This window comes from Pistacia vera, unplaced genomic scaffold, assembly GCF_008641045.1.
Source record: "Pistacia vera cultivar Batoury unplaced genomic scaffold, PisVer_v2 Contig563, whole genome shotgun sequence".
NCBI lineage: Eukaryota > Viridiplantae > Streptophyta > Magnoliopsida > Sapindales > Anacardiaceae > Pistacia > Pistacia vera.
The window spans coordinates 201,669-229,295 of record NW_022196405.1 but is presented as its reverse complement, the minus strand read 5'-3'; the positions used below and the strand labels follow the sequence as shown (position 1 = coordinate 229,295).

Genomic DNA, 27,627 nt, shown 5'->3' with positions numbered 1-27,627 from the left:
CGATTTGGATTCACTATCCGAACTTTCACTACTCGAGCCATATTCCCTTGGCTTTGCACCGTGATCGCTTGATAGATTCCCAGCATGAAATGAAACACTAACTCGTCTAGTCAAAGCCGTCCCACCATCCTTAAGAAGCACCACCATGGTAGGCGCATTCTCGCATTCGTCGCCCTCAAACATCTTCGCTCAGCTTAGCCTATTGAAACTTCACCTCAAATCTTACTTGGTTCTGGGAAACATCTCTGGCTCTGTTCAACCTCCCTTACCAAACAAAGTCATACACGCCTTCCTCTAGCTCGACCAAATAAATTGTTGTCCTCTCTAAAAACCAAAAACTGCCTAAAACTTGAAAACCACTCCTCCACCAAACCAGTTCATAAAACTACCGAGAAAAACCGCTTTTCCCATAATTTCGTTTTTCTTACCCAGAACTAGTCCCAAAGACTTAGAAATCGATGTAGAATGTGAATGAAACAAAGAAAATGAGTGAAAATCGAAGAAAAACAAAGAGTTACATTGAACAATAGTCGAAAATACCCAAAGTTGCTCTAAAGATGAAAAGTTCTTGGCTCCCTCTCTCCCAAACTCGGCTAAGAACGAAATGGATTTTGAAAATGAAGAGGTGTCGTAATAAACACATGTCAATCTTTGATGGGACAGGAGGTTGGTGTGCTGTCGTAGGCACCCATAATTAAAACCTAAAAAACACATGTAGTCGTGTGAGTCAGGATCATTCCCATGGAGAGTGTCTAGCCAAATTTAATGTTATGTGAACCAGTATGGGGGGGTTTTGAGTTAAACATAAACAATTTCGAGAAAATAACAATTCAAATTAATCAATCAATCAAAATAACAAACCTTGGTCTAAGGCAACATCCACCATCGGAATCTTTCAACTAATCATCGATACAAAAATAAATCAATTCATACCCTGAATATTCACCGTTGGAACTATTTTCCTATCTCTCCTTAGTTATAATTAATTAAGAAACAAGCGATCTAATTAATCTTACTACTAAACAACCCTAGACAAGCGCTAAAAATTTAATCTAGTGGCAGCCTTAAGACCTAGTGAGATCGATGAAGCTAAACAACACAAACTCAAGCGGTTGCATTTAATTTAGTCGAGTGTTCTTCTTAAGAATTACTAATTCCTAACGCAGCAAATTATTAACCCTAATTGCTTCACAAGTTAGAGGAATCAAACAATTACGGATTTGATATCTAACTTAGCAGAAGAATGAAACAATTAATAAACTAGTAGGCCTCCTAGTAATTAAACGCAACAATCATTAAAATAAGCACAGAAGAACATTCAATACTTAAACATAAATTGAACACTTAAAGAAAAAAACCAGATTGATCTCACAGTTTATTGATTACGAGGTTTTGTTTCCTTCGACCAAGTTATAAAAATTAGCCACTCATGGCCATCACGAAAATCCCAAGGAAAAATGAAAATCTACCCAAGAGAGAAGAGAGAGGCGTGTGTGATATGTGTTGTAATCCCTAATCTGAGCTCTCTTTTAAAAATATTTTCTAATTCTAATTCTACTCAATCTCCTCAAAATATTCTAATATCCTAAAGTAACATTTATCCTAATCTGATTAATTGGAAATAAAATAATATCCTAAAGTAACATTTATCCTAATCTGATTAATTGGAAATAAAATAATAAAGTCCTAAAATAAAATAGGAAATTCCAGCTGTAATTTGCTTGCAACAGGTCTTCAAAACTTCTTGTAATAATCTGCCTATTTGAATTGCATGACAAGGCAGAATGTTCCAGAACGTCGGCAGTATAGGTGCATCAATTTCAAGCTCGATTACAACCTTGATGCAGCGAGTATCTGATAACAGCTTGAAAATACATATTTATTTAGTGGTTTTTGGGGGATTAATTGTGGGAAATTAGGCTTAATTTGGTAAAGTTGCTTAATATTTTCATAATTGTCTTTTACGGGATCACGGATGTTTTTGAGTATTTTTCAGGTTACTAGTGCTTAAATTTATGCTCGGATGAAGAATCATGTTTGCAACGGAATGAGTGATGAGTGGAAACAAATGGATCAAGAATCGGAGTTGAACTGAAGAAGTTATGGAAGTTGAAGTAAAGAGAAGATTCTAGATTACGTTCCAGCTTGCACATGCCTTGGTATTTTGAGAATATCTTGAGCTGTAGAACTCGGATTAAGACGATTTTTATACCGTTGGAAAGCTGATTCAAAGGTTTACATTTCATATTTTTACAACTTTTCCAAATTCCACTGTTATCGCATTCAAAAATCAACATCTTTGAAGAACAGTGGAATGATGCAGGAAAAGGGCAGCAGCTATTGTGCCGCGGCACACTTTTTCCAGTAGCTACTGTGCCACAGCACAGTCACAGAAGTCACTAACTTGTTAGCCGTTTTTAGCTAGGAGAATAGGGTTAAGGGTTCCAAATCAAATAGAATTAAGGAAAAACAAACCCTAACCCTTGTGGGATATAAATAGAAGTCTTTTAACATTATTTGGGGGATTCTTTGGGTGAGAAGAAAGGGGGAAAAATCTACAGAGAAGAGAAGTAACAGAAATTTTGGAGCTGTGATTCACAAAATAGAGAAGTTTTCTTCATTCTTTTCTTGTAAACTCATGATGAATGTTTTAATAAAGATGATTGTTTCTTTCATGTTTATTATGAACTTATTTTATTCTCTAGGGCTAAGATGTAGCCCAATCTCTTAATTATGTATTGATCTTTGATTGTTAATGTTTATTAAGAATTCTTCCTACGTTTTACTATTATTCCTAATGCTTTTGATTCTTAAGGGCCCAAGAATTGAATGAACTAATGGACTAAGTTGAGATCGAGAGATGATACTTAGTTGGTCTACAGTAGTAAAACCATAGGTTGAGCGAAACGCTAGAGATAGGTTTCCGTGACTTGTGAGGTTTTGGTAAACTCCATAGAGCGTAATGATCTCCAATTGGTTAAATCTGATTAGAGATAATTCGGGTTAGTAATTAGAGGTTAATTTGATAATTGTTCGAGAGAAAGTTATTGAAAATTTAGGGAGTTTGACCTGTAGGAAGAGCTTAATCAAAATTAGCATGAGAGATTGATACATATGAATAAGAGTTGATGTGAAGTCTATGCCCTAGGTCTAGTCATCTTGTTTTTACCCAAAGGTTTATTTTAATTATTCTCTTTTCAGTTTTCTATTTAAATTCAATTGTTTATTTAAGTTAGGTTTTCCTTGATAAAATTTGGATTGATCAAATATTAATATGATAGTTTAATTGGTAATTGATAATAGTAATTCCCTTGGGTTCGATATCCGTAATTATACACTTTATTACTTGCGAAAATCAACAACCGTATCTCTCTAAACTCAAAACATTAAAGTTGTAGATATCTTTCTTAGTGTTCCACAGCATTTTGAATCATCTCAATCGGAGCTTGGATGAGAGAGTTATGCCCAGATTACGAAGCAATGTCAAAATTGTCCGAATTCACTTAATTAGTTCCGCTTTGCAATTAACGCCTCCATTTGCATCCTAAATCAAAATAGAATAATAATGAGTACATTCAGGCAGCAAATAAGTGTAAAAGACTAGACATTAAAGGGGGTAAATATGACATTTTGCATTCTCATCAGTGGTAAACTACAATTGGGCCTCGAGACACGAAAACTTTTCATTTCTTGCCTCTCATTTCCGCACCTATGATCCATGTTAAACAAAACACATGGCAACGTATGTGGATCGCCTTAGCATATTCACGATACGCCATCATACGGCATGCCGTAGCCAGTTGCCAGAGCTCGTTTCATTTGTGGATCTGAAAACTCTTGCTTCTATCACCCAAAATAGCTTGTACCACCTACCGTACGGCACTATCAGTCACCTAATTAGTGATTCCAATAACCTTACTATTCCTAGCCTTAGTTTGGTAAAAGTATGATGGCAAGCCGCATCACACCACTATCCTTCCAAAAGACGCCAACAACGAGCTAACAAGTTTGGCATTCCTGAAGAGGCCATCCAGCTCGTCTTAGATAAGTTGTTATCATACTGATCCATAACTTACTCTCCATACGCTCGGCTAATTCATCCCGCTCGGTGGGTGAGGCGGCATAATACGCCCCTACCTTCTAGCATTCATATAAGTCGCCTCATGCTTTGAATGATTCGATTGACATAATCCCTCTGAGATAATCTGTTGAGCCGAACGACCGCATAAATAAGTCATATCTGCTTCAACATCGAGATGTACATATGATCTTGACCTGGCTCCACCCGACCTCCATGGTTGAGCCGAACCGCCATCTTCGTCCCAGGGACATTGGCAAGCATTCTGAGTCCAATCCTTCACATAGGAACATCGGCTCATTTGCATCCTGTATGCAACTAATTGAATCTACTCTCCAAAGTTAAGTACCCCTTAACTTAGAGAGTGGGGGACAAACTGTACGGGCCACAAATCGTGTTGGGCCTGATATATATAGATGACAGCCCAAGGCCTTAGTCTAATTCCGGTTGGGCCTATGCTTAAATATATCTTGCGAACTGCCCTCTCTATGAGTTGGTCTATCTTGCAAGCTAAGCTAAGTTGGGTCAAAACCACTAGCCCACAACAGTCCAAAATATGAAGCAGAATCCTATTCTATTTCCACTTTTGTTAGGATCCTAGATTATATTCATCAATGTTAAGCTTAACCCAATAAGGCGAGGAGATCCTATCTCTAACCCAATAAAAAAAGGAGATCATATCTCTTTCCTAAGAACCTCAGAGTCCTACTAGAATTGGAACGTCTAGGGTTCACTATATAAACAGGGGGAAATTCCCTCATGATTCATTCAGAAATCACCCATTACACCTACTTGCTCCTAAGTTCTTGCTTCCAAGGACAGCCATATTTTTATGGTATATTTCCTTAAGCCCTCACTAAATAGCCTTCCTCAGCCTTGCTGACTTGAGCGTCGGAGTGTCTACGGCAAGCACCACACCGGTGTCTATCTAGCCTCACGTTCCTGTTTTTGTATTCTTTGTGCATGTCTACCGGGTTGTCAGTGGCTCATATCGCATAGGATTAGTCTCCCCGATTTGACAATAGATTTTACTGCCTACAATATGTTAAAATTTACCAACATACTATCCTTTGATGTTGAATTATGTGACACACAATTTGTAATTACTATTGTTCAACAATCATACCAGATCCATGAGGCAATATTTACACTCATTTAAATTTCACCTCATGCTTATTTTTCTTTTATTCTTTTTCCAGGAAATCATCATAATTTGTAAAACATGTGTTAATAAATTCTTTTTTGTGGTATACATATAGTGTCAAGTTCAAGTGTACGAAAAAGATAAAGGAGAGGACATAGTAAGGGTACTAATGAACGTGGAGAGATTATTGAGGTTTATGAGGAGGGTAATAAAAATATATTAATATTACTTTGGATAACTTTTCATTGTTTATAGTTTGATTAAATACATATAAACTATAAAGCATAAATATTGGAAATTATGGTGAATTTTAGAGATATATAAGTGCTTTTAATGTGAGGTAGAATTTAAATTGACAATTATGATTTGAATTTGTTCTATCATTTTAACTTGTTGAATATGTACTCATTATAATAGCTATTTGATAAACATGTGGACCTATTAGGAATTTAATTTTGTGCCTCATTAAATATACAATAATCTTCTTTCACTTATAATTTCGCTTATTGGTTATCGATATTACCAACAACAAAATATGATTGGAAATATTTTTCGTCAACTTTTTCATTGACTGTTTATATCATTTCAATGGGGTTTTCGATAGTATTTTTCCAACGGCTAAGGAGAAATGCATCATTTTCTAATGATTACAATTACATTGCCACCCTATATTATTTTGGCCTCGCGATTACATCTTAATTTCCAACGACAAATTATCGTTTAAAACTACATTTGGCCATCACGAAAGATCATTATTTTTTTTACTAGTGTTAGCTACTGGCATAAATATCTTAAGGGCTCTCGTCCTTTGGACTCAGGTGAGTTGGGGTAAATGTTGAAAAAGGATCCCCAAGATAATCGCCCAATTAGGTCCTAAAGAATGTAGAGGTTGCCGTCCTTCTCATCAAAAGATAAGGTCACCACCCTAGCTAGATAGATCGAGACTCCCCCCATCACCACGAGTCTATTAGATGTCAGAATTGTCTTATTGGCAACCTTTTTTATTCATTATCACATATGCAAGGCAACCTTTTTTATTCATTATCACATATGCAAGGGCGGAGCCACTCCAGCTTGGGTCAAATTTCCAAAAGAACAAATTTTTTTTTTAATTTTTTTATAAATTTATAATTTTATATATAATAAAATAACTCATAATCATAATAATTAATTATAATTCTAAATTCTCTAGTTCTCCATTGTAAAATAAACTTAATTTATCTGGATTCTTTGTCAATGTTATCATCATATCAAGTATCAACAAGATCAATAATTTTTGTGTGTAAATTTAAATTCTTTTTCAACCCTCCCAAAAATAAATTTCTGGTTTGACCATTATACATATACCTTCGATGTAACATTCCCATGATATTATGTTCAATTTCGTCTTTCTATTGAGGGGTTTACCAACAAATAAGCCCAAGCTAAAACAGATATTATAAAGGATCCATAACGTATTTCGAATAGGTGGCCAAGTATTCTTTCCAAACCCAAGATTCCCTGGGATCATAATAAAATGTATAATCATGCATGGAATAGTTTATTTTATTATTTGTTGTTGGAGCATATGATGGGAAAATCATAGACCCAATGCCCCCACCTATATATATAAATTGGTGTTGAAAATCAAGCCATTGATTGCGTTTATTTGATTGTTTTATTTTCTTGTTATGTATTAACTAGTATATTTTGTTTGTTAGGAGTTTTTATTATTTTAAGAGTTTTTATTATTTTATAATTATTCTTTTCCTTTTACAAGAAGATTGAATTCTGAATTGTCAATTTTCTTGATTTATTTTTATTTTTTTCCTTTAAGAGAGATTCTTTTTCCCGAATTGTCTCACCATTGTAACCTATTTATTTATGTCTTCTTTATTTAATAGAAAAGTAGATCACAAAAGAAATTGAGTTGGTGTTCTTTCATACTTTCATTCTTTATTTTCTTCATGGTATCAGAGCAGGTTTAATCCTCTCTTTGTCTGTATCATCAAGTTTTTCCTATTTGTTATCTCTGTATCACTAGATGGAGAAAGAAGGCCGAGGAAATCACGTCTCTGCTGAGGAGCCATCAACTTCTAAAGTAAGTCCGTTTAACAAAGAGCAAATAGAGACGCTTCAAAAATTATTGTCTCCTCTTTTGTTAGCTCAGTCACAAACTGACTCATCTTCCAACCATGTCATTGGTTATGAAACCTTGACTCACAAAGATAATTTTTTGACCGCCTTTACTATGGGTATGAAATGTAAAAAACCTTGGATTGTGGACTCAGGAGCATCTGATCACATGACGGGAGATGCAATGATGTTGATACACATAGCCCATGTCTAAATAATTTAAAGGTCCGAATAGCGGATGGTTCGCTATCAAAGGTTATCGGTACAGGTTCAGTTGTGCTATCAAAGGACCTTACTCTCAACTCTGTTCTTTTTGTTCCTAACTTGGAATGTAATCTATTGTCACTAAGGAAAGGATGTGTGTTATTAATTTTTCCTCCACTCACCGTGAATTTCAGGATTTGGATTTGGGGAAGACGATTGGCAATGCTGAGGAATGCTCTGGACTCTACATCCTTAAGGAGCACTACTATCCACAAGAAAAACCTCAAAAGGCAATTAGTGGTAATTCTTTTTCTGTTTCTTGTCAAAATAACAATCGTGAAATCATGTTGTGGCACTATCGCTTAGGTCATCCAAATTTCATGTATCTCAAGCATTTATTTACATCCTTATTTAACAAAAATCCAAAATCCTTTGAGTGTGAAATCTGTCAATCATCAAAACATGTTCAGTCTCATTTTCCCATTCAACCCTACAAAGCGTCTAGTCCATTCTCAATGATTCATAGTGATATTGGGGTCTGTCAAAAATAAAAAATGTAACAGGTGCAAGGTGGTTTGTCTCATTCATATATGATCACACTAGATTAACCTGGGTATTCCTCATGAAAGAAAAATCAGAAACATTTCAAATATTCAAAAGTTTCAAAAATATGATTCAGACCCAATTCCAATAAAAAATAAAAATCTTAAAGTCTGATAATGCTAGAGATTATTTCAACTCCAACCTAGGAGAATTTCTAGCGAAAGAATGAATAGTTCACTTAAGTTCATGTATAGATACCCCACAACAAAATGGAATCGTTGAAAGAAAAAATCGACACTTACTAGAGCTGGCTAGATCGCTCATGTTCGCAACAAATGTACCAAAATATCTCTGGGGGGAAGCAGGTCTTACGGTAGCTTACCTTATCAATAGAATGTCGTCTAAAGTTCTAAAATTCAACACACCTTGTCACACCCTTCTAAAATCCTTTCCAACAACAACAACTCGTCTTATTTCCACCATCCCACCCAAAATTTTTGGGTGCCCTGTCTTTGTCGATGTCCATCAACAACATAGAAGTAAACTCGATCCTAGGTCACTCAAGTTCATCTTTATTGGGTATTCCTCAAATAAAAAAGGATATAAGTATTACTCTCCAGTTACACAGAAATTCTATCATTCGATGGACATCACCTTTTTTTAAAACCAACCTTACTATCCTAAAACTGATATTCAGGGGAAGAATTCAACTCAGGAATATCAATTTTAGGACTTTGAGTCACTCATTAAGTCACCCATCACCACCAAAAATCACATTTCTCTAGAGCCTCCTGATCAACTCTTACTTGTCGAAAACACTAAGCTCATTATTAACTTGCGGGAAAAGGAGCACATCCAAAAGGAAATGGAGGAAGGAGCACTTCCTCAACAAATCCATGAAGCTAAACCATGTCCGAATTTGAGCGAAATTCTAGGTAACAATATTTTTGACTTAGATAGTGTTGTTGATTCCGAGTTAGAAAATGATACTCTGAATATGCCCATAGCTTGGAGAAAAGGAGTTAGATCATGCACTCAGCATCCCATGGGGAATTTTATTTCATATGATAAACTATCACCATTTTTCCATGCCTTTACTGCTAGTATCACAGAAATACAGGTTCCTCAAAACATTCAGGAAGCTTTCAATGTCCTAAGTGGAAAACTGCAGTTGATGAGGAAGTTCAGGCTCTTGAAAAGAATGTTACTTGGGAAATTACTGAACTCTCGAGAAGGAAGACACCGGTTGGGTGTAAATGGATTTTTATAGTAAAGTACAAGGTAGATGGGAATGTGGACAGGTACAAAGCGAGGTTGGTCACCAAAGGATTTACTCAATCATATGGCATTGACTATCAGGAAACGTTTGCTCCCGTTGCCAAGCTCAATACCATTCATGTACTGTTATCCTTGGCGACAAATCTTGGTTGGTCGCTTCACCAACTCGATGTAAAGAATGTCTTTCTCAATGGTGACTTAGAAGAAGAAGTGTATATGGAAATTCCTGTAGGCCTAGAATCAAGATTCAATGTCAACAAGGTATGTCATCTCAGAAAATCCTTGTATGGCTTAAAATAGTCTCCTCGTGCCTGGTTTGAAAGATTCACTAATGCAGTGAAAAGGTATAGGTACTCTCAATGTTAGTCGGACCACACATTATTTGTGAAACACTCATCTGATAGAAAATTGGCTGTTATCATTGTGTATGTGGACAATATCATTCTGACATGTGATCATGAGGAGGAACTATGTAAGATTAAACAATTCCTTGCAAAGGAGTTTGAAATCAAGTATCTGGAGAACCTCAAATTTTTTCTTGGAATGGAGATTGCACGATCAAAGAAAGGTATAGTAGTCTCACAACATAAATATGTTCTGGATTTGCTAAATGAAACAGGAATGCTAGGATGCAAGCCTGCAGAAACTCCTATGGATTCAACTGTCAAACTTGTTAACAATGATGATAGTGCACCGGTTGATAAATGAAGGTATTAGCTCCTTGTAGGAAGCTCATATATCTATTTCATACAAGGCCAGAATAGGTTTCTCAGTAAGTGTGGTAAGTCAATTCATGAGCAATCCTACTGAGAGTCATATGACAGTTGTCTATAGAATATTGAGGTACATCAAAATGACACCTGCTAAGGGTCTTTTCTTCCAAAGAACGATCAAGAGGAATATTGAGATATTTTTAGATGACTGGGCAGGTTCAGTGATAGATCGCAAATCAACATCAGGATATTGTTCTTATGTGTGGGGAAACTTGGTGACTTGGAGAAGCAAGAAGCAATTTGTTATAGCTCATAGTAGTGCAGAAGCAGAATTTCGAGCCATGACACAAGGAATTTGTGAAGGAATTTGGTTACAAAGATTATTGTCAAAATTAAAGGTTCTCTTGGAGCATCATATAGAATTATATTGTGACAATCAAGCTGTCATCAGTATAGCCAAGAATCCAATTCATCATGATCGAACTAAGCATATGGAGATAGATCGACATTTTATCAAAGAAAATATTAAAGAATGAATTTTAGGGTTAACTACACTCCGACAACCAGTCAAACTGCAAATATTCTCACAAAAAACTCTTGCTCGAGCCAACTTAAAAGACTTTGTAGAGAAACTTAGTATGATCAACATTTATGCATCGGCTTGAGTGGGAGTGTTGAAAGTCAAGCCGTTGATTGTATTTATTTGATTGTTTTGTTTCTTTGTTATGTATTAACTAGTGTATCTTGTTTTTTAGGAGGTTTTATTATTTTAAGAGTTTTTTATTTCTTAATTATTCTTTTCATTTTACAAGAAAATTGAATTCTTAATTATTAAATCTTCTTGATTTATTTTTATTTTTTTCCTTTAAGAGAGATTCATTTCTGGAATTGTCTCACTATTATAATCTATTTATTTCTATCTTTTTTATTCAATAAAAACGTAGGTCAGAGAAGAAATTGAGTTGATGTTCTTTGGTTCTTTATTTCCTTCGATTGGCCTAGTCCACTAGCAGATAAACCAACTCAATGATCAAATCGTTTGTTGCAAAATAATAATATCATACTTTTTACATTACATCATTTTAGTACATTAACGTACTTATTCAACTGCACGCGAAACCAGTTCACACTTCCATCATAACTTATGCCTTTGCTTTCTTGCCGATATTCACCCGTACACGTTTCACTAACAAAATATCATTCCACTTGATTTCATGTAAATATATAACAAAATCAAACGGCTCACAAATAGCCAACGCACTTATGTAGTTATTGGCAATTGCACATGAGATCACAGTTTCAGCTTTATGTGTCATTCAATACCTCATTATTTATTTTTTTTGACGAATTTAATGAATTTTATAAGAAAATTTTGACCATTTTGAGGATATGTAGTTGATTACAAAGATCTCTGGAATTTAGTAAGAGGTTTTTCCTCGTATAGTCACCGTATGAATGGATAAATACAAATATAAATTCTACTTGAATAAATGTTCAATAACTGCAAATAAATAATATAATTATATCACGCCAATTTATATATAAAATTTCATACATTTGTTATGAATAAGTAACGCGTCTTTTAAATGAATTGTATAATAATAAAACATGCTTATATAATATCCATAAATTAATAATAGTAACTTGTCACATTGATATGGATAAAGTTATAACAATTAAGAATAAAAATTCGTAACAAAATAGTAATTACTTGTAAACTACGTTTGAGTTGTACCGTGTTATAAGTTGTCATTTGAATGCAATAATTTTGAAATCCAATTATCATCTAATTAAGGAGTTAATAACATTTTCATCCTTAATGTTTGGATAAAGTATCATTTTGGTCCATGAAAATCTGAAAAGGTTATTATAGTTCCCCTCAATCTACTGCATTAAAAGGAATTATTAACTGTGTTAATGCTTTTGAAACTGAAATATCTGTTATACCCCCATTTGTCTTATTAGGAAGAATAAATATAGAATAACAAATTAGGACTTCAGAGATTAATATAACAAAATTACAATGAAATAATAGACAATTAAAAACATTCAAAGATTTAAAATAAAAATCCGTAATTTCAAAAACAAAAAAAACAAAAAAATGGTCATATCTAATTTTAATTTTATAATTTTACAAATTAAAATGTTTCTTTTTTTAATTTCGTTTTACTATCCTTAAAATTTATGAAATGATAACTATACCCTTATACTGTTTCATATTTTACTGGATCAAAGTGACATTGACTCTAAAGCAGAAGTTTCGTATCTAATTACAGAAGTCCATTCCGAAAAGTTACGATAGAAAATTGAAAAATATATACGTGTAAAATAAGTAGACCAAATGACGAAAATGCCCATGGACAACAACGGAGGCGACGAAGAAGATTCGCAGCAGTCAACAATGTCAACATTGTGTATAGTTTTGTTTTATTTTGATGATTTTATAGTTCATTTAGACGGCCATCTGTTACATCATCAAAACCGCACCATCTTCACCTTCGATTCATCAAAAATACCCCCTTTCTTACTCTTTTTCTATTTTTATTCCTCAATTACTCTCAGCATCTCTTCATTTATTTTTTTTGTCTCTCTTTCCATCTCTAGCTTTCAGGTTTGTTCTTTTTTATGCTTAGCTGTGTTTTTTTTTTTTTAATCTTTAGCTGCAGAGTGTTGTTTTCATTTTTCAGTTGAATTCTTTTAGTTTGTTGTTTGAATTGTGAAGTTGAAGATGTTTCTTCGGACTTCGTTTTAGTTTAGTTCTTGGTTTTTGCGAACTGGCTTGTGGTGAATCTAGTTCAATTTTGAGGTTTTGTCTTTGAATTTGTAGCTTTTGTTTCAATTGGGAATTTGTTATACTTGTTTTGCAGTATGATGAACTTGGGCTGAAGCCTCGGTGGAGTTTCGCTGCTGATTGCTGGAGATTTTACTGAATTATTTCGAAGTCAATCCGAGTTTCATTTATTGAATCAATTTGGTAACTGTATCTTCAATATTGAATTAGGATTTACCGTTATTGTGAGATATGAAACTCGCCTTTTTGTAATTGTGTTTGGGCTCTTGAACTCAGAAATCAGTGGTGTTTGAAGTTTGGGAACTGGGTTTCCTGGTGTTGTCTTTTTGGTGGCTTGTTTTAAACAATACTGAGCGGGTTTCATAAGCTTCTGGAATTGGATTTCAGTTTCGGCTTTTAAATTTCCTTAGTTGTTAATATCTCTACATATAGAGATGCTTAGACGATCTGTTGAATTAGAAAGATGGAAATGGGGCAGATTATTTCGTTGAGAATGGTGGGTACTTTGTTTAGTCTACTGCTATTTGTACAATTGCCGGGAATCTTTGTCTCTGGATTTGCTACACATTCAAACGATTGCGGCGCTGGTCTCATAGCATATTTAAATTCTTATGATGTTGAATTATTTTATATAAATGGAAATCTGGTGGACAAAACGAAGTTTTGTAAGGCTCTCCAATTTCACTATGCAAATCATTGTGCCTTCGAAGGATTCTTTGGAAGTGATTACTGTGGGTTGGACCTTTCTCTAGGTATGTGCCAATATGAAATTTTTGTTTGTCTTTTCTATTAAAGGATTAATTAGTAATAGTATTTGATATTGTTTTGGTTAATGAATATTAGTCAAAACTTATGGTAAAACTCTCGGAACTATTATCAATGTGTTATCTTTTTCACAGCTGAGTTGCCTTACAAGACTGGAAGAAAAATTTTGCAAAAGGATATGGAAGAACCCAAAACTAACGGTAAACATCCTATTCCTCCAATAGAAGACGAGAATGATCCCAAATCTCTTTCGACCCCGAAAAAAGTTGGTATAGCAGCAGCTGGAATTTTTTTCTTCTTGTCTTGTGCTGTAATCTGTCCCTGTTTCTATAGAAGAAGGAAAACCACTGCGCATACTGTTCTCTCCAAGGACCTGAATTCAAGTAAGTTTTTTATTAAAGTCTTGTAATAATAATGATGTAAAAAATTTAACCATTTATTGCCATGGATTAGCTTTAATAAATAGATGCAGCTTTGACGACTGAATCAGTTTTATCTTTTCTGCAAGTTCAGTTTTCTGAGATTTATACACTTGGTTTCCTCCTTTATGTTTCTGAGTATTTGTTTTCTTTTCATTTTCATATCTTGGCTGAGGCTTTATCAAAATCTTGACAAAATTTTGGATGGTTAGTTCTTGATTTTGTTGTGACATGCGAAATTCTGTTCTTGCAGTGGATTCTGTTTCCTCCTTCGAAATGAATTCTGCTTCTGAAAAGATTCCTCCAAGTCCGCTTAGGGTACCACCAAGTCCTTCCAGATTCACTATGTCTCCAAAACTCAGTAGAATTGGATCGATACATCTCAATATGAGTCAGGTTATCAAAGCTACACATAATTTCTCACCATCTCTACAAATTGGTGAAGGTGGTTTTGGAACTGTCTTCAAAGCCAAGCTAGAAGATGGCCAGGTGGTCGCCATAAAACGAGCAAAGAAGGTAATGTTAAAAATTCTTAAAATTCATATTCTATAATGTTAGAAGATTGATGATGGAAAAATATAAGAGAAATAGAGGGGGAGAGAGAAAGAAAAGAGGAAGTACAAAGAAAGAACAAAGGAGAAGAATGAGAGAGAAGAGGAGAGGAAAAAGACTACAGATTAAGATTTTTGATTATCAAACACAAAAGGAAATTACATTAAATAGTATTTCTAATATGAAAATCCTTGAATTACAATATTGTATGAATATTATCCCAAAATAACCAATTAAAGCATACATGAGCCCTTGGATCTATGTTTGCATCTCCTATAGATGCATGGGTACCCATTTGATCTTCATTAATTTCCTACTATTGAAGAGAGCATTTGATTTTTGCTAGTTAAACTACTTTGTAATGCTCTAAAACAATGGGTTCTAATTAGCGAAACTACCCCTTCGACATCCAAGCGTCATCCATGTAGGTTGATGTCCTCAAAATAGAATTCTTTAGAAGTAACAAGATACGTTTCTATGATTGGCATGGATGTCTTGTCATTCCAAGCAATGTTTAAGGATAAGGATGAAGATCTAGTTAAGCTAAAAGCTTCGTGAATGTAGATTTAGATATTATATTCCTCTTACTATCTACTCAGTTACTAACTTACAAAACCCCATCCTAACATGGAATGAAGGTATGAAAATACTTGTATATATTTGTTCACTAAAGTCTATAGGAATATGTTAGGATCCCACATTGAGAGGGAAAAGGGGTGGACATGTGGTTTGTAAGGGCTTGGGCACCCTCCCTTGGTAAGCCGGTTTCCAAGGAGAGTTCTACCCAAGCCCACCAAAGGACCATTGCTCAGCCTAATTCCTATCAAGGCTCACGCCCAATCCAATTTCTATCAATTTGAGAGTGGGTTCCTATCATAATACAGTGCACATATGTCCCTTTCATTAGCTCTCTTCTAGTGTCCTCCTCTTGATAATGCTCCCCCTCATTGTAGCAAAAAGAAACATGATTTCATTTGGTTGCTTATTAAGCTGTCGTTTTCTATGCCATACACCATTTTACAGTTTATCAATAATTGTGTTTCTTTGCTTAGGTTTTTATCCTATTGGGTTTTTCCTAAGTAAGGTTAAGTACAATTTTCTGTAAATGGTGGTTTCCAGGGGGACAGTTATGAGCTATGTGCAATCCACCATTTCATATAACTCAAAGTCTTGTGGTGGCATTTGAGTTTTGTTTTATGCCAAGTGCCCTTTGGTTGAGAATTTTTCATTGGTTGGCAATTTTTCATTGGATTCCAATTTGTTATCTTGTTGGTTTAGGAATGTGTTTAGGGATTTGAATGGAGAAAGAAGGTTAGAAAATTGATAATTTTGTTATAAATAAAATTTTATATCGTTTACCTTGAAAAGGAGGAAAACAGGAGAGAGAAAAAAGGGAAAAAAGGGCTAAGTTTATATATATATCAAACTTGGCCCTTTTTTCCCTTTTATATATATATTATATATAATATATATATATAGAATCACTTTTACTTTCTAGGGTGCCAACAGCAAGGTTAATGGATGCTCTGGGTGTTTGATTAACAAGATGACAAGTGTTCACAATATATATATATATACACTTGGCCCTTTTTTTCCCTTATATATATATATATATATAGATATATATTAGAATTTCACTTTTACTTTCTATTAGAGGTGCCAACGGCAAGGTTAATGGATGCTCTGGGTGTTTGATTAACAAGAATGACAAGTGTTCACATAGTGTCTATTCAGGGTTTGAATATTCTAAAGCTAGGTTGATGAAATGGTCCAAATTAATCAAATGTCATGAAGGGCTGCTCATCTAATGACATAACAACTTCTGCGCAGAATATTATTTCAGAATTCTCCATGTGGCTTTTTTTTGTTTTTTAAGTTTACTTAAAGTAGTATCAGTTATTACTTTTTGCATTAATGGATTTATCGGATGAATATTCTTAAATTCTTACAGTATTTCTCTTTGTTAATGGGAAAAAATGTGCAGGAACAATTTGACAGTCTGCGAACTGAATTCAGTAGTGAAGTTGAACTCCTAGCCAAAATTGATCATCGGAATTTGGTGAAACTACTTGGTTTTATTGACAAAGGAAATGAGCGCCTTATCATTACAGAGTTTGTACCAAATGGTACTCTTAGGGAACACTTGGATGGTAAGATAACTCAACTGTTAGATTGGCGATGATTTCTTTTCAAGTCATAATGTCAATACTAATCTTTTGTTATTATTTTTGACAGGTCAGCATGGAAAAATCCTTGATTTCAATCAGCGGCTTGAGATAGCCATTGATGTTGCTCACGGTCTAACATATCTCCATCTGTATTCAGGTGAAAAATGTTCCAGTTAGTTAAAATTGTTTTGGTATTATCATAGAAAATTCATTGAAGTTGTTTTTTTTTTTTAAATAAAAAAAAAAAAGAATGAAAGTTTTCTAGGGCCCAACCAGGTTCAAACCGGTGACCTCTTAGCAGTCAAATGCTCTACCACTATGCTATGGACCCTATTGATGGTTCATTCAAATATTACTATAAGGTTTTCCAGTTGGAGAAGACTGAGTAGAAAGAACAAAGAATTGTGTGGAATGTACTTTCTTTTATAGGAAACAAGGAGTTTATTAGTAATAGAATTGCTAGAGAAAGAGTTTAAATAAGGGAACAGGAAGTCCAAACTTCAGAGAATGAATAGTAAACTGAAAGAATTGTATATTATAACTAAATAGCTTGAAATACCTGGTTTAAAATTTCAAAATTTTGTTGATGAAAACTTAAGGACTACCCTTTACCCCTGTGTTAGTTTGTGGTAAGCCATTACACTAATGAAAAAAATAATGCGCTGTGAACCATGTAGGGTGACAAAATTATAAACAATGCCTGTATTCATCTAACTTATCTGAAAGCACTGTTATCAAAAACTGATATAAATTTCGTTATAATTTCAAAAAAACAACTTCTACCCCTTGGTGCCCTGCCTACCTCGTCTCTCCTTTTCTGCTACTCTGCTTTTCAAGAAATTTTAATATGAACAATTTCACATCACAGCTTGCCACTGCAGTGTTTGTTATAGATATGATATTCTGGCCTGTTCTGTTTTATCAATTTTTTGTTTTACATTGCCAACATCCTTTCAATCCAACTTGATTTCTTTTCCCGGGTGCTTTTATTTCATTCAATTGTTCCCGCATTCTCAGTTAATTATGTTTGTTTTCATTTCTGCTGTGCTTACCATATAAACTTCCAAATTACCTAATTAAATTGGTTTTACTTAAGATAGTTATTATGTTATTATGAGGGCTGCGGTCAGAAAACATCCTTACCTTATTTATTTGTTCTGTTTGTTCGTGTTCACCGGTTGAAAATATCTCTCCTTTTATTTTAGACAATTATTGGTTCATGAGAATGTTCTTGAGCTGGACTTTCTGTGTTTCTCAGTCAATGTCTCATGTACTTTTCTGAAATCAAAGGTTTACAACTTAGATGAAAGATTTTAGTATTTTAGGATTCTTTAAATATTTCTTTTTGTGATTTATAATTATCTTGATTGCTTATAACATCTTTATAAAATTTTCAAGGATTCAATTACCTAGAATTTAAATATTAAACATGAGTTCATGATATTAATTCCTTTTTTCAACATTAATTATCATACATGTAGGATAAATTTATTTTATGTGGAAAAAGAAGAATTTTCCAATGAAATTGTGTTTTTAAAAATAGGACTAATTAAGCACATTAAATGCATCAGAGATTTGAATATTTTTGTCGAAGAACAACATATATATGATTCCACTATGATGGTTAGCTAAACCTGAACAAAGATTTTACTACTTCAAGGCTTGGAATTTATACCAAGTAATAGAATCAAGACTTGATTGTATTCATATTTCTATTTGATTGGTGCTAGTGGATACTGGATACTGCCTTTGGATTTCAATGCAAGTTAGAAAACAGGTTTCTTCTTTGACCACGAAATCCCAATATTAGTGATAAGATAAAAGATATTCAATTATAATCACACAAATTATTTCATAAGTTTCCATGTCCTGATCCATTGCTTTTGTAATTCTCATTTGACTTCTACATTTGTAGCCTTATTGGTATATACGACTGTGAATTTTACATAAATGAAATTAGTGCCTAACCTTATATTCTTTCTTGAAACAGAGAAACAAATAATACACCGAGATGTGAAGTCATCCAATATTCTACTGACAGAGAGCATGAGAGCAAAAGTGGCTGATTTTGGATTTGCCAGACTTGGTCCAATGAATTCTGATCAAACACACATTTCAACCAAAGTGAAAGGGACAGTTGGCTACCTTGATCCAGAGTATATGAAGACCTATCAGCTCACCCCCAAGAGTGATGTATACTCATTTGGAATTTTACTTCTTGAAATTCTGACAGGCCGCCGTCCTGTGGAGTTGAAGAAGCCAGTTGATGAGCGGGTGACTCTTAGATGGGTAAGATTGTGTTCCTTTTGACAACATTTTTATTTTGTCAAGAGTTGTGATTGCTCCTGACCCAATTTGATGGATCATTATACATAATTAAGTGAGACCTCCTGCACTAATAAAAGATATTTATACCTTCTACACCCATATAGTCTACTTACTGGACGATATATTGTCTTAAGAGCTGGCCTGAACCAACTCTAGCTCAATTGTTAAGAATGTTTATAGAAATATCAGAAATGTTTGTTCTTATGATACTGAATATTTCCAATACTACTAGTGAGTTCTGCGTGAATAGTTAGAACTTTTCATCTGTAGGCATATTGATCATAGATAAATTGAGAGGAGGTAGGACATCTAATTGAGTGAGAACTACAAATATGACTAAAGAATTCTGCCCAGGATGGCGAAGTACACTTCACCTATTTTAAAAGAAGTCAATAAAGTTAGGAACTTGGACCTTTGTCACTTGAATTTAACACGCATCGAATTAGGGGAATTCTTACAAACGGAGATGCCTGCTACTATCAATGCAGGGGTACTCCAAGTCAGCTTTTATTTAAACTGTTATTCAGTTCTCCCATCTGAGCTTCAATACCTTCAGAAATGATTACAAATACTAATCTTTAATCCGAAAAAAAAAGGTTAGATGCTGGGTTAAAGCTTTCAGAATGTGTGGTTTTGATTGTGCAGGTCTTCAAGAAGTTCAATGAAGGAACCGTATTTGACATGGTGGATCCTTTGATGAATGAAGTAGTAGATGTAGATATTCTCCAGAAAATGTTTGGTTTGGCAATTCAGTGTGCAGCACCGATACGAAACGATCGACCGGACATGAAATCTGTGGGAGAGCAATTGTGGGTAATAAGGGCAGACTATCTAAAGAGTGTAAAGAAAGGGTAACATTGCAAATTTGAGACTGAGTGTTTTGTGTATTCAATATAAAGAGTTTGTTGTTAGCTTATCTTGAAGAATTGGATTTTGGCCTTTAGCAAAGCTTTTCCACTTTTTACCTCTTTGACTTTTTTCGTTCATAGAAATGTGTTAATATATTTGGTGTTCTTCAAATTATTGCATATAATTATTTGCTTCTAAGGTTTCCTGGCTTTGGCTTTGGCTTTTGTTTGGGTACAGCTTATTTATTGTTTATGAGAATGATTCTCTTGTGGAATGTAGCCCTCCAAACTGATAAAAGTGACATTTTTGACAAATTGATAATTGATATTTCATATTTTAAGAAAGACATTTTTCTTTCATGAAGCAATTGCTCCTGCAACATTTCTGGATCTAATATTGTACTGTGATCCTTTTGTCTTTTATGTTGTAAGAAAATATTTTCATCACAAAGCAGCAAATCTAGAAGTTTGTGCTCTTTTGGTGGTTTGTTTTTTGTTAAATGTGTTTTAGCACATTGTTGTAATAGTCGGGTTTTAAAACCAGGCTTGGGGTGAAACCCGGTAAAGTGGTTGGGTTTTGGTTCATCGGTTGAACCGGTTTGACTAGGGGGTCAAATTAGTGGTGTTAGTATGTAAAAAGGTTTGAAATCTAGTAAAAACACCCTCAAAAATTATACATAAGTCCATACAAGTTCGAAATCCTACAAAAACACTTGAAATTACACGATCGGCATCGATAACCCAAGCTAATCGACAACACACTCCATCACTACGGAAACTCTCCCCTAAGCCTTCTGACCAAAACTCATCTCATCCCATCCTCGTTTGTCTCACCAACTGATTTATTTTTGTGATCTCCAATCGTTTTACTCATTGGAAATCACCTTTATCACCACCTTTTGACTCATCGGCACTCATAACATCCTAACCACCAATTGTTTACCGATCATCACTCCAATTTCTAGAGTTTGCCATGAACAGTAAAATTGGTAACCCGGCCCGGTGAAGACCTCGAGTCCCAATTCAACCGATTGGGCTAAGTTTTAAAACACTGGTAATAAAGTGTCACATACATTTTATGAGAACAAGTTATATATTTGATTAATTGTGACAAAACCAATACATGGTGGCAGTAAGCCATTATTGGGTAAATTGATAATCTTAAGTTTTAATAACTATTATTTTTTAATGTCAAATTTCTGTAAATAACTAGACTAATGATATATTTCACTGAAACAACGACAGAATCAAAGGCATCATAAAGGAGGGAACTTCTTTTTGGTGATATTTCACACATTTGATTCTACTTGTTTTAACTTTTAACCATTGTTTTAAAAACCGAACCGAAGAGCAACCCGCTCTGATGGCTGGGTCACAGTTCAACCAGTCCAACCGGTTGGACCGCCGGTTGAACCGATGGTTTGACAGGTTTAAAATCTAACAAAAACACCCCTGATAAATACCATCAGACCCTATAGGTTTGAAATCTAGCAAACACAACTCTAGCCAAATGCAAATCGGCGATCGATTGGGAGAGCAGCGGTGACACACTAGGGAGGGTAGATCGGATGATGGGGAGGGCGAATCGGCAACTAACAAGTAGAGGCATCGCCGGAAAATGACAGATCGGTGGTGGAAGTCAATGGTCGCGGTGGCTTTTTTTGGTGAGATGACTGGATCTTTGTGAACGACGGCAAGAGAGCTTGGGAGAAGGTAGATCGGTGGCTGAGGAAGCTTGTCGATGCCGGAGAAGGCCGATCGACGCCGGGAAATGAAAGAAAAATCACGCGGCGAAGGTGGACGACGAAACATCACGTGACGACTGGAGATGAAATGTGACAGCGTCGGAGAAAGTTAGAAGGTGGTTTCCGACAGTTAGGGAAGGTGGGAGGTCGCCAGAAAAAGGGAGGTCATTGTCGATTTGCATTTGGCCATAGGGTGTGTTTGCTAGATTTGAAACCTTCAAGAACTGATGCGTATTAATCAGAGGCGTATTTGTTATATTTTAAACTTGAAACAGTTAAAAAGAGTGACCTGACCCGGAGAAGGCCCCCAGTCCCGATCCAATCAGTTGGACCGGCCGGTCCGATCCGATTTTTAAAACAGAGCTTTTAACACCAGACATTTACTATCAATCCAACCCATTTACATGTTCAGTGAAATCCATTGACTAGTAATATTATAATTGAAGATCCAATAACATTAGTGCTTAAAGAATAACTTTGTAAAGTTCTTTTTGAAATAATAACTTCTTGACCGTACTAAATAGATACTGCTATAACAAGGTGTCACTCGTACAATACAGAAGTCCCTCTAGCATAAAAATAGTAAAAAATTTCCCACTTCACTTGTTTCATCTGAAGGCAGGCTAGCAACTATACAACACCTCAATCTTCTCAAAGCCCTTTATGAATAATTTCAACAAAAAATTCTTGTGTGAAGCAATAAAAAATTTATATACTAGGAGTTAAATAGTGTACAGATACTTAACCAGAGCAAAACTCATCACTAATAGCTCATCATCATAAAATCACCTACTCATACACCTTATAGACATGCCGATATGCTCCCATCTGCTCGTATTCAGCTCTGGAATGGATATAATTGAATGCTGTAACTGTATGCAGCTGAATAAGACTATTTACAGTCTTATTGTTGAAGGTAGGATCCAATGCTTGACTGAGATTTTCTAAAAGAATCTGAGTATTTGGGGGAAGCGAACTCTTAACCTTTTCCACCTACTCCTTACCAGCAAAGGATGCAAACCCAGTATATGTACTGGCATGAAATCGTGCCTTGTCAATATACCCACTACAGGCGATCTCTGCAATTAAGAAGCATCAAATCCAAACATGGTAAGAGAATTGACATTGTTTCTTATGAAAAACAGAAAGAAATAGAACCTCCTTTATGTCAAATGATAGATAACCTTTGACCACCATCAGAAAACACAAGAGAAAGAGGAGATAAGAGCTCAGGCAAGGACAATAAAAGGCACAACCGCCCACAAAGACGGGGACATAAGCCTCTAACTACCACATCAGAAGTCCTGACAACGGTGCCAAAACAAGCCCTTATTATTGATAAAAACTATTGACAATAAATAAAACTATTGAAACCAGAGAATTATGGGAAAAAAGAAAAATGGAATCATTGGGCACTAAAATTTCATCTGCACATGTGAATCCGGGTAATATTGGACAATGAAGTTCAAAACATCAAAAATGGAAGTTCAAAACCCTAATTCATGTTGGTGACTTTTCAATTATTGGCAAATATAGATAACTGCATAAAAACGGAAAATAAAAAAAAAAAAAAAAAATATGGACCACTTAGGAAAAGATATCTTATAATTCAGGACTAACTGAAAGGTAGCAGAAATGGAAAATGACTTACACCAGAGGTCTTAGGTATCACCAGCAGGTGCCTCAAAGCAACTTCCCGGAAAAGAACAAGAGCCTTTGCTAGTGACATTGTCTCTACAACAGTATAAGGTGATGCATTAGTAAAAGGATGCAGATCTAAGAACAATTCCATCTCTTCCAACGATAAGTGGATGTCTTCTATGTTGTCAAAATTGCCTGAACCCCTCTTTGCAAAATCAACCGCTGAGAACTGTGTAAAAGCTTCTACGCCAACTGGCTCTGGAGTAGTTAAAAAAGCTTTTTTCTTTAGCAATGTAAGAAGATGGGCCCGAAGGATTAAACCATAGAGGACTGGTTTTTCGGAAACTGGATGCTCATCAATCACAGGAAACCCGTTATGCCTAGTAGTTTTGAGAACATGAACCACATTACCAACCTTCTCAATGCCATGAAAAAACTGGAGTGGGCCCGTAACAACGTCAGCAACTGTCAGCTGCCTCATATAAGGCTCAGCATGAGTTTCTAGATAAGGAAAGCCTTTTGCCTTCATGATAAGGTCATATATGTTGCCATTAAAAGCATCTGCTACAGTCTTTGAAACTAGAAGAACCAACATTATCAAGGGTAGCAATAGTAGATTATTGGTAAGTTCGAGGATAATAACACACAAAGAAACTGTCATCCTCATAGATCCACCAAGTAATGAGGCAGCACCAAGCACAGCATAGAGGCCATGATTAAGACTTGTGTGATGACCAACTAACATTCCAACAAAACGCCCATAAGATGCCCCTGTAACAATGACAGGTACAAAAAGACCAGCAGGAGCAACAATCCCATAGCTAAGAATACTTAGAAAAAAGCAGGTGATAAAGAATATAATAATTGACGAATATTGAAACTCAGAATCAGTGCCGCTGCTGAAAAGATTTTTGATAGCATCATCATTTGTATTAAAAATGAGGCTGGCAAGATCATTGTAGTGACCAGGAGGACATTGGAATTTCTTGTAGTTCCCAGACCGGCCTATAGTTGGACATTGTTCTGATGTGTCAGATGGGCAAGGAAGGCATTTTGCAAACCACGGTAATCCAAAGAGAAGACAGGATGTGAAAATTGAGATTGACAATGCAAGAAAGATTTTATAAGCAACCCCTTTCCTGGAAAAGAGAAAATATAAGGAAAAATTAGCTTGGCAAATCACATTTTACCAGATACTGGAGACACAATTTTAGCGTAAAAGTAGAAGCTTACTCATTAATAAGATTGTAAACCCGGAGAAGTTTCTCCAGAAGAAAATTATAGAAACTCCCCAATATGCCCCCAACAATTCCAAGAATAAGTACAGGTGGAAGATCCACAAGGTGATATGAAATATTTGCCGAATATGCATCATACATTATCAGCCCCCCTTTACCAAATAGTCCACACTTGCCACTTAAGCAAACATCAATTAGAGCCCTGAGCAGAATAGCAACAATAGCAGTTGTGAAGAAAGCTCTCCACAGAAGGGCACTTCTCCACCTGCAAATTAATATTTTTTGATATTAAGTTTGACATAAGGGGATTTAACTTACATATTACTTGCACTGTCAGTGTGCAGCCCCAATACTGAGACTTTTGTATTCTTTTCAAATTTAGGAATAGTAATGTCATTTGGAAACCACAATTTCAGAATAAATTGGACATGCAGATTTGTAACATCAAAAGTAGAAAAAATAATGATCATGTCCTATAACACCAAAGAATCCACCTTTATTTACTTCAAGATGAATGAAAATATTCATCTTGTATACCACTTGTAAGACCTACAAAGATGTAATTGTTAAGCAATCATTTGACCTAAAAATTTAAAAGTTGATAATTAAATGTCCAATAATAGAATTTAAGCTCTGATACACCCCTTTATGAGCACTTGCAGGTGGACCGACCACAACTATATAACAACCATCACAAATACAACCATCAATTATTATAATTTCATTAATCTAGTAAGGATTTTGAACGCAGAAACTCTTGGTCAATTTGGCTTAACACCTGCTACGTAAGCTGACAGTAGATTTAAGCTCTAACAGTAATATTGCCCACAGCATGACCACTATAATTTGACTTTCTCAACTATGACACTTAGCAATACTTTAAAAACGAAAACATCTAGATTTCCAGAACATAGAATCATTGGAAAGAAAGAAAATGAAGATAGAGACAATAAGAGACCATCAAACACATAAGAAGCAAGTTCAGCTGGATAGTTCTACATACCAAGATGCCATTTCTTCAAGAGCAAACAGCAAACCACCAACTGGAGCACGGAAGGAAGCCGCAATTCCAGCAGCAGATCCGCATGTTACAAGATCTCGCCTATCTCGGTCATTTTTGAAGAAACGTAACCATTTCCATGTTAGGCCATATTTACTTGACCCACCCTGCCCCAGAAGTGATGCAACACATGCACCAGTGTGTACCATGGGCCCTGCCTTTCCAATCAGAAGAGAAGATGACACCGCAAAAATGCTTCCAACAATCTGCACATTGAGCAAACATGAACAATACCTTTACTAAAAAGCAATGAACGTAAATAAAGATATCTGAAGCACTTATTCTTATTTTTCTGAGAGTTGGACATCCAAAGACAACCAAAGGGCTTTGTTGATACTGTCTAATAAAAGAAAACCCCTATACAGGTAAGAAGAATTACCTCAGTGAAAAAACCAATAGAAATCTTATTACGTTGCATTTATTTCAGAGGAAAGATACATAAATACTAATAGAAGATAAATTAGATAATACCAGCAGATTAATCCAAGATAGATTCGAAGATTTGAAGAGGAACACAGGTAAAACATCCTCTTCTGATTGCAGTATCCAATTTCAGAACATAAATCATTTATCAATCAAAGTATTGAAATTTTTATTATTCAGAATTCAGTCAACCTGGAAATGATTTCATCCTAAAATTACAACAAAACAGTATAGAGCTATCTTAAGGTCACTGGTGTATTTACACTGTCGATTAAGATGGAAAAGTAAGTTAATTACAAATCTTACGATTTGGATGCCTACAATCACACTTTCGGGTGGTAAATGTAACATTGCAAAAAACATAATCATAAAAACATTGAGATCATAAATACTCAATAACACTTATAACAGTTTATACACACAGAAGCTCAAATGAAAAACCAGCATTAACCCAACAATCATCCCCAACATTCATCTTAGGCATGCCTCATAACACTCAGAACCACTCAATCCTAATCAACAAAACTTCTTGTAACTACAAAACAACATAAACAACTTACTTTAACAATCATAGTTCGAAATGAAAGTATACCAGGCGCGTCCACTCCGTTCAGGTAAGCCTTGACTTCGGGGATACCAGAACCTGTGGCCGTTGGCGCAATAAAGGCGGTGATGATAGCAGCCAAGAGAGTGAGTACTAAATTAGAAACAGAAAACACTAGAAAGGCGAATCCATACCTGTAATACAAATAAACAAATAAATCCCACAAAAAAAAAGAAAAAAAAAAAAAAGAAGAAGAAGCTCAAAACAAAAACCAAGTCTTTTATAGCACTTACTTGGAGGCTAACATCATATTAGAAGTAACCACAAACTTGATCCCTGCAATATTCTCAACAGCAAGATTATTGAAGAACCCAATAAGCCCAACAATCAACCCAATCAAAAAACACAGAGACCACTTCATAAATATATACTGAAAAATATAAGCTTTCCCACGAGTTCTCCAGTCCTGCTTGAAAAAATCATTCTCAGCTATCCTAAAAAAAAAATAGAAAAAAACAAAACCACATGAAAATACAAAACAAAACCGATAAAGAGGAATTGAAGCGGTGTAAAGATTGAAACTTTACTCATAATCAAGACTTTCAATGGGGCAGACATAAGAGCCGACGATGGCGACTTGAGAGCTAGAATTAATGGGAGATCTTTCGCGGCGAAGTAAAGGGAAGGTGATAGATTCTTGATCTTGAACATGGTTATCGTCATGGTCGTTTGAAGAGTTAACAGTAGAGGACATAATTTATGAGACTGGGATTTTCAGTTGGTGAGGAAAATATTGGGTTATGTGAAATTTGAAAATCAGTTGAGTGAGAGTTTGTAAGAAGGTAGAATTATTGTAGTTAGTGAAGAGTATGAGTTTTAGTAAAAGTTGCCATTCCATTGCCATTCATCAACCATTGCATATATTCTGTGCCATGGAACCTCGTGTGTGTCGTGCGAGAATTGAATTTCTTTTTTCTTTTCTTTTTTTTTTTTTTTTGAATGTAATAGATGTAATACGACGGGATTGAGA

General features: G+C 35.1%; 2 protein-coding genes across 3 annotated transcripts; one reads left to right on the top strand and one right to left on the bottom strand.

The window, feature by feature from the left end:
• Positions 1–12,511: 12,511 nt before the first annotated feature.
• LOC116108394 (calmodulin-binding receptor-like cytoplasmic kinase 3) lies at positions 12,512–20,148 on the top strand. Its single transcript, XM_031394650.1, has 8 exons — positions 12,512–12,686; positions 12,943–13,618; positions 13,766–14,014; positions 14,304–14,566; positions 16,587–16,752; positions 16,838–16,927; positions 18,761–19,059; positions 19,744–20,148. The coding sequence occupies exons 2-8, from the start codon at positions 13,330–13,332 to the stop codon at positions 19,951–19,953; spliced, it is 1,566 nt and encodes a 521-aa protein (XP_031250510.1). The 5' UTR covers positions 12,512–12,686; positions 12,943–13,329; the 3' UTR covers positions 19,954–20,148.
• Positions 20,149–22,205: 2,057 nt separating this feature from the next.
• On the bottom strand, positions 22,206–27,359 carry LOC116108393 (putative chloride channel-like protein CLC-g). Of its 2 annotated transcripts, none has more exons than XM_031394648.1 (7): positions 27,185–27,359; positions 26,891–27,091; positions 26,614–26,791; positions 25,574–25,836; positions 24,566–24,835; positions 23,343–24,471; positions 22,206–22,770 (listed from the first exon to the last, which is right to left on the bottom strand). In XM_031394648.1, the coding sequence occupies exons 1-7, from the start codon at positions 27,349–27,351 to the stop codon at positions 22,636–22,638; spliced, it is 2,343 nt and encodes a 780-aa protein (XP_031250508.1). In that variant the 5' UTR covers positions 27,352–27,359; the 3' UTR covers positions 22,206–22,635. The 2 variants fall into 2 exon arrangements, with proteins under 2 accessions (XP_031250508.1, XP_031250509.1); XM_031394649.1 differs by having other exon boundaries at positions 26,891–27,063; positions 27,185–27,318.
• Between the last annotated feature and the right edge of the window lie 268 nt (positions 27,360–27,627).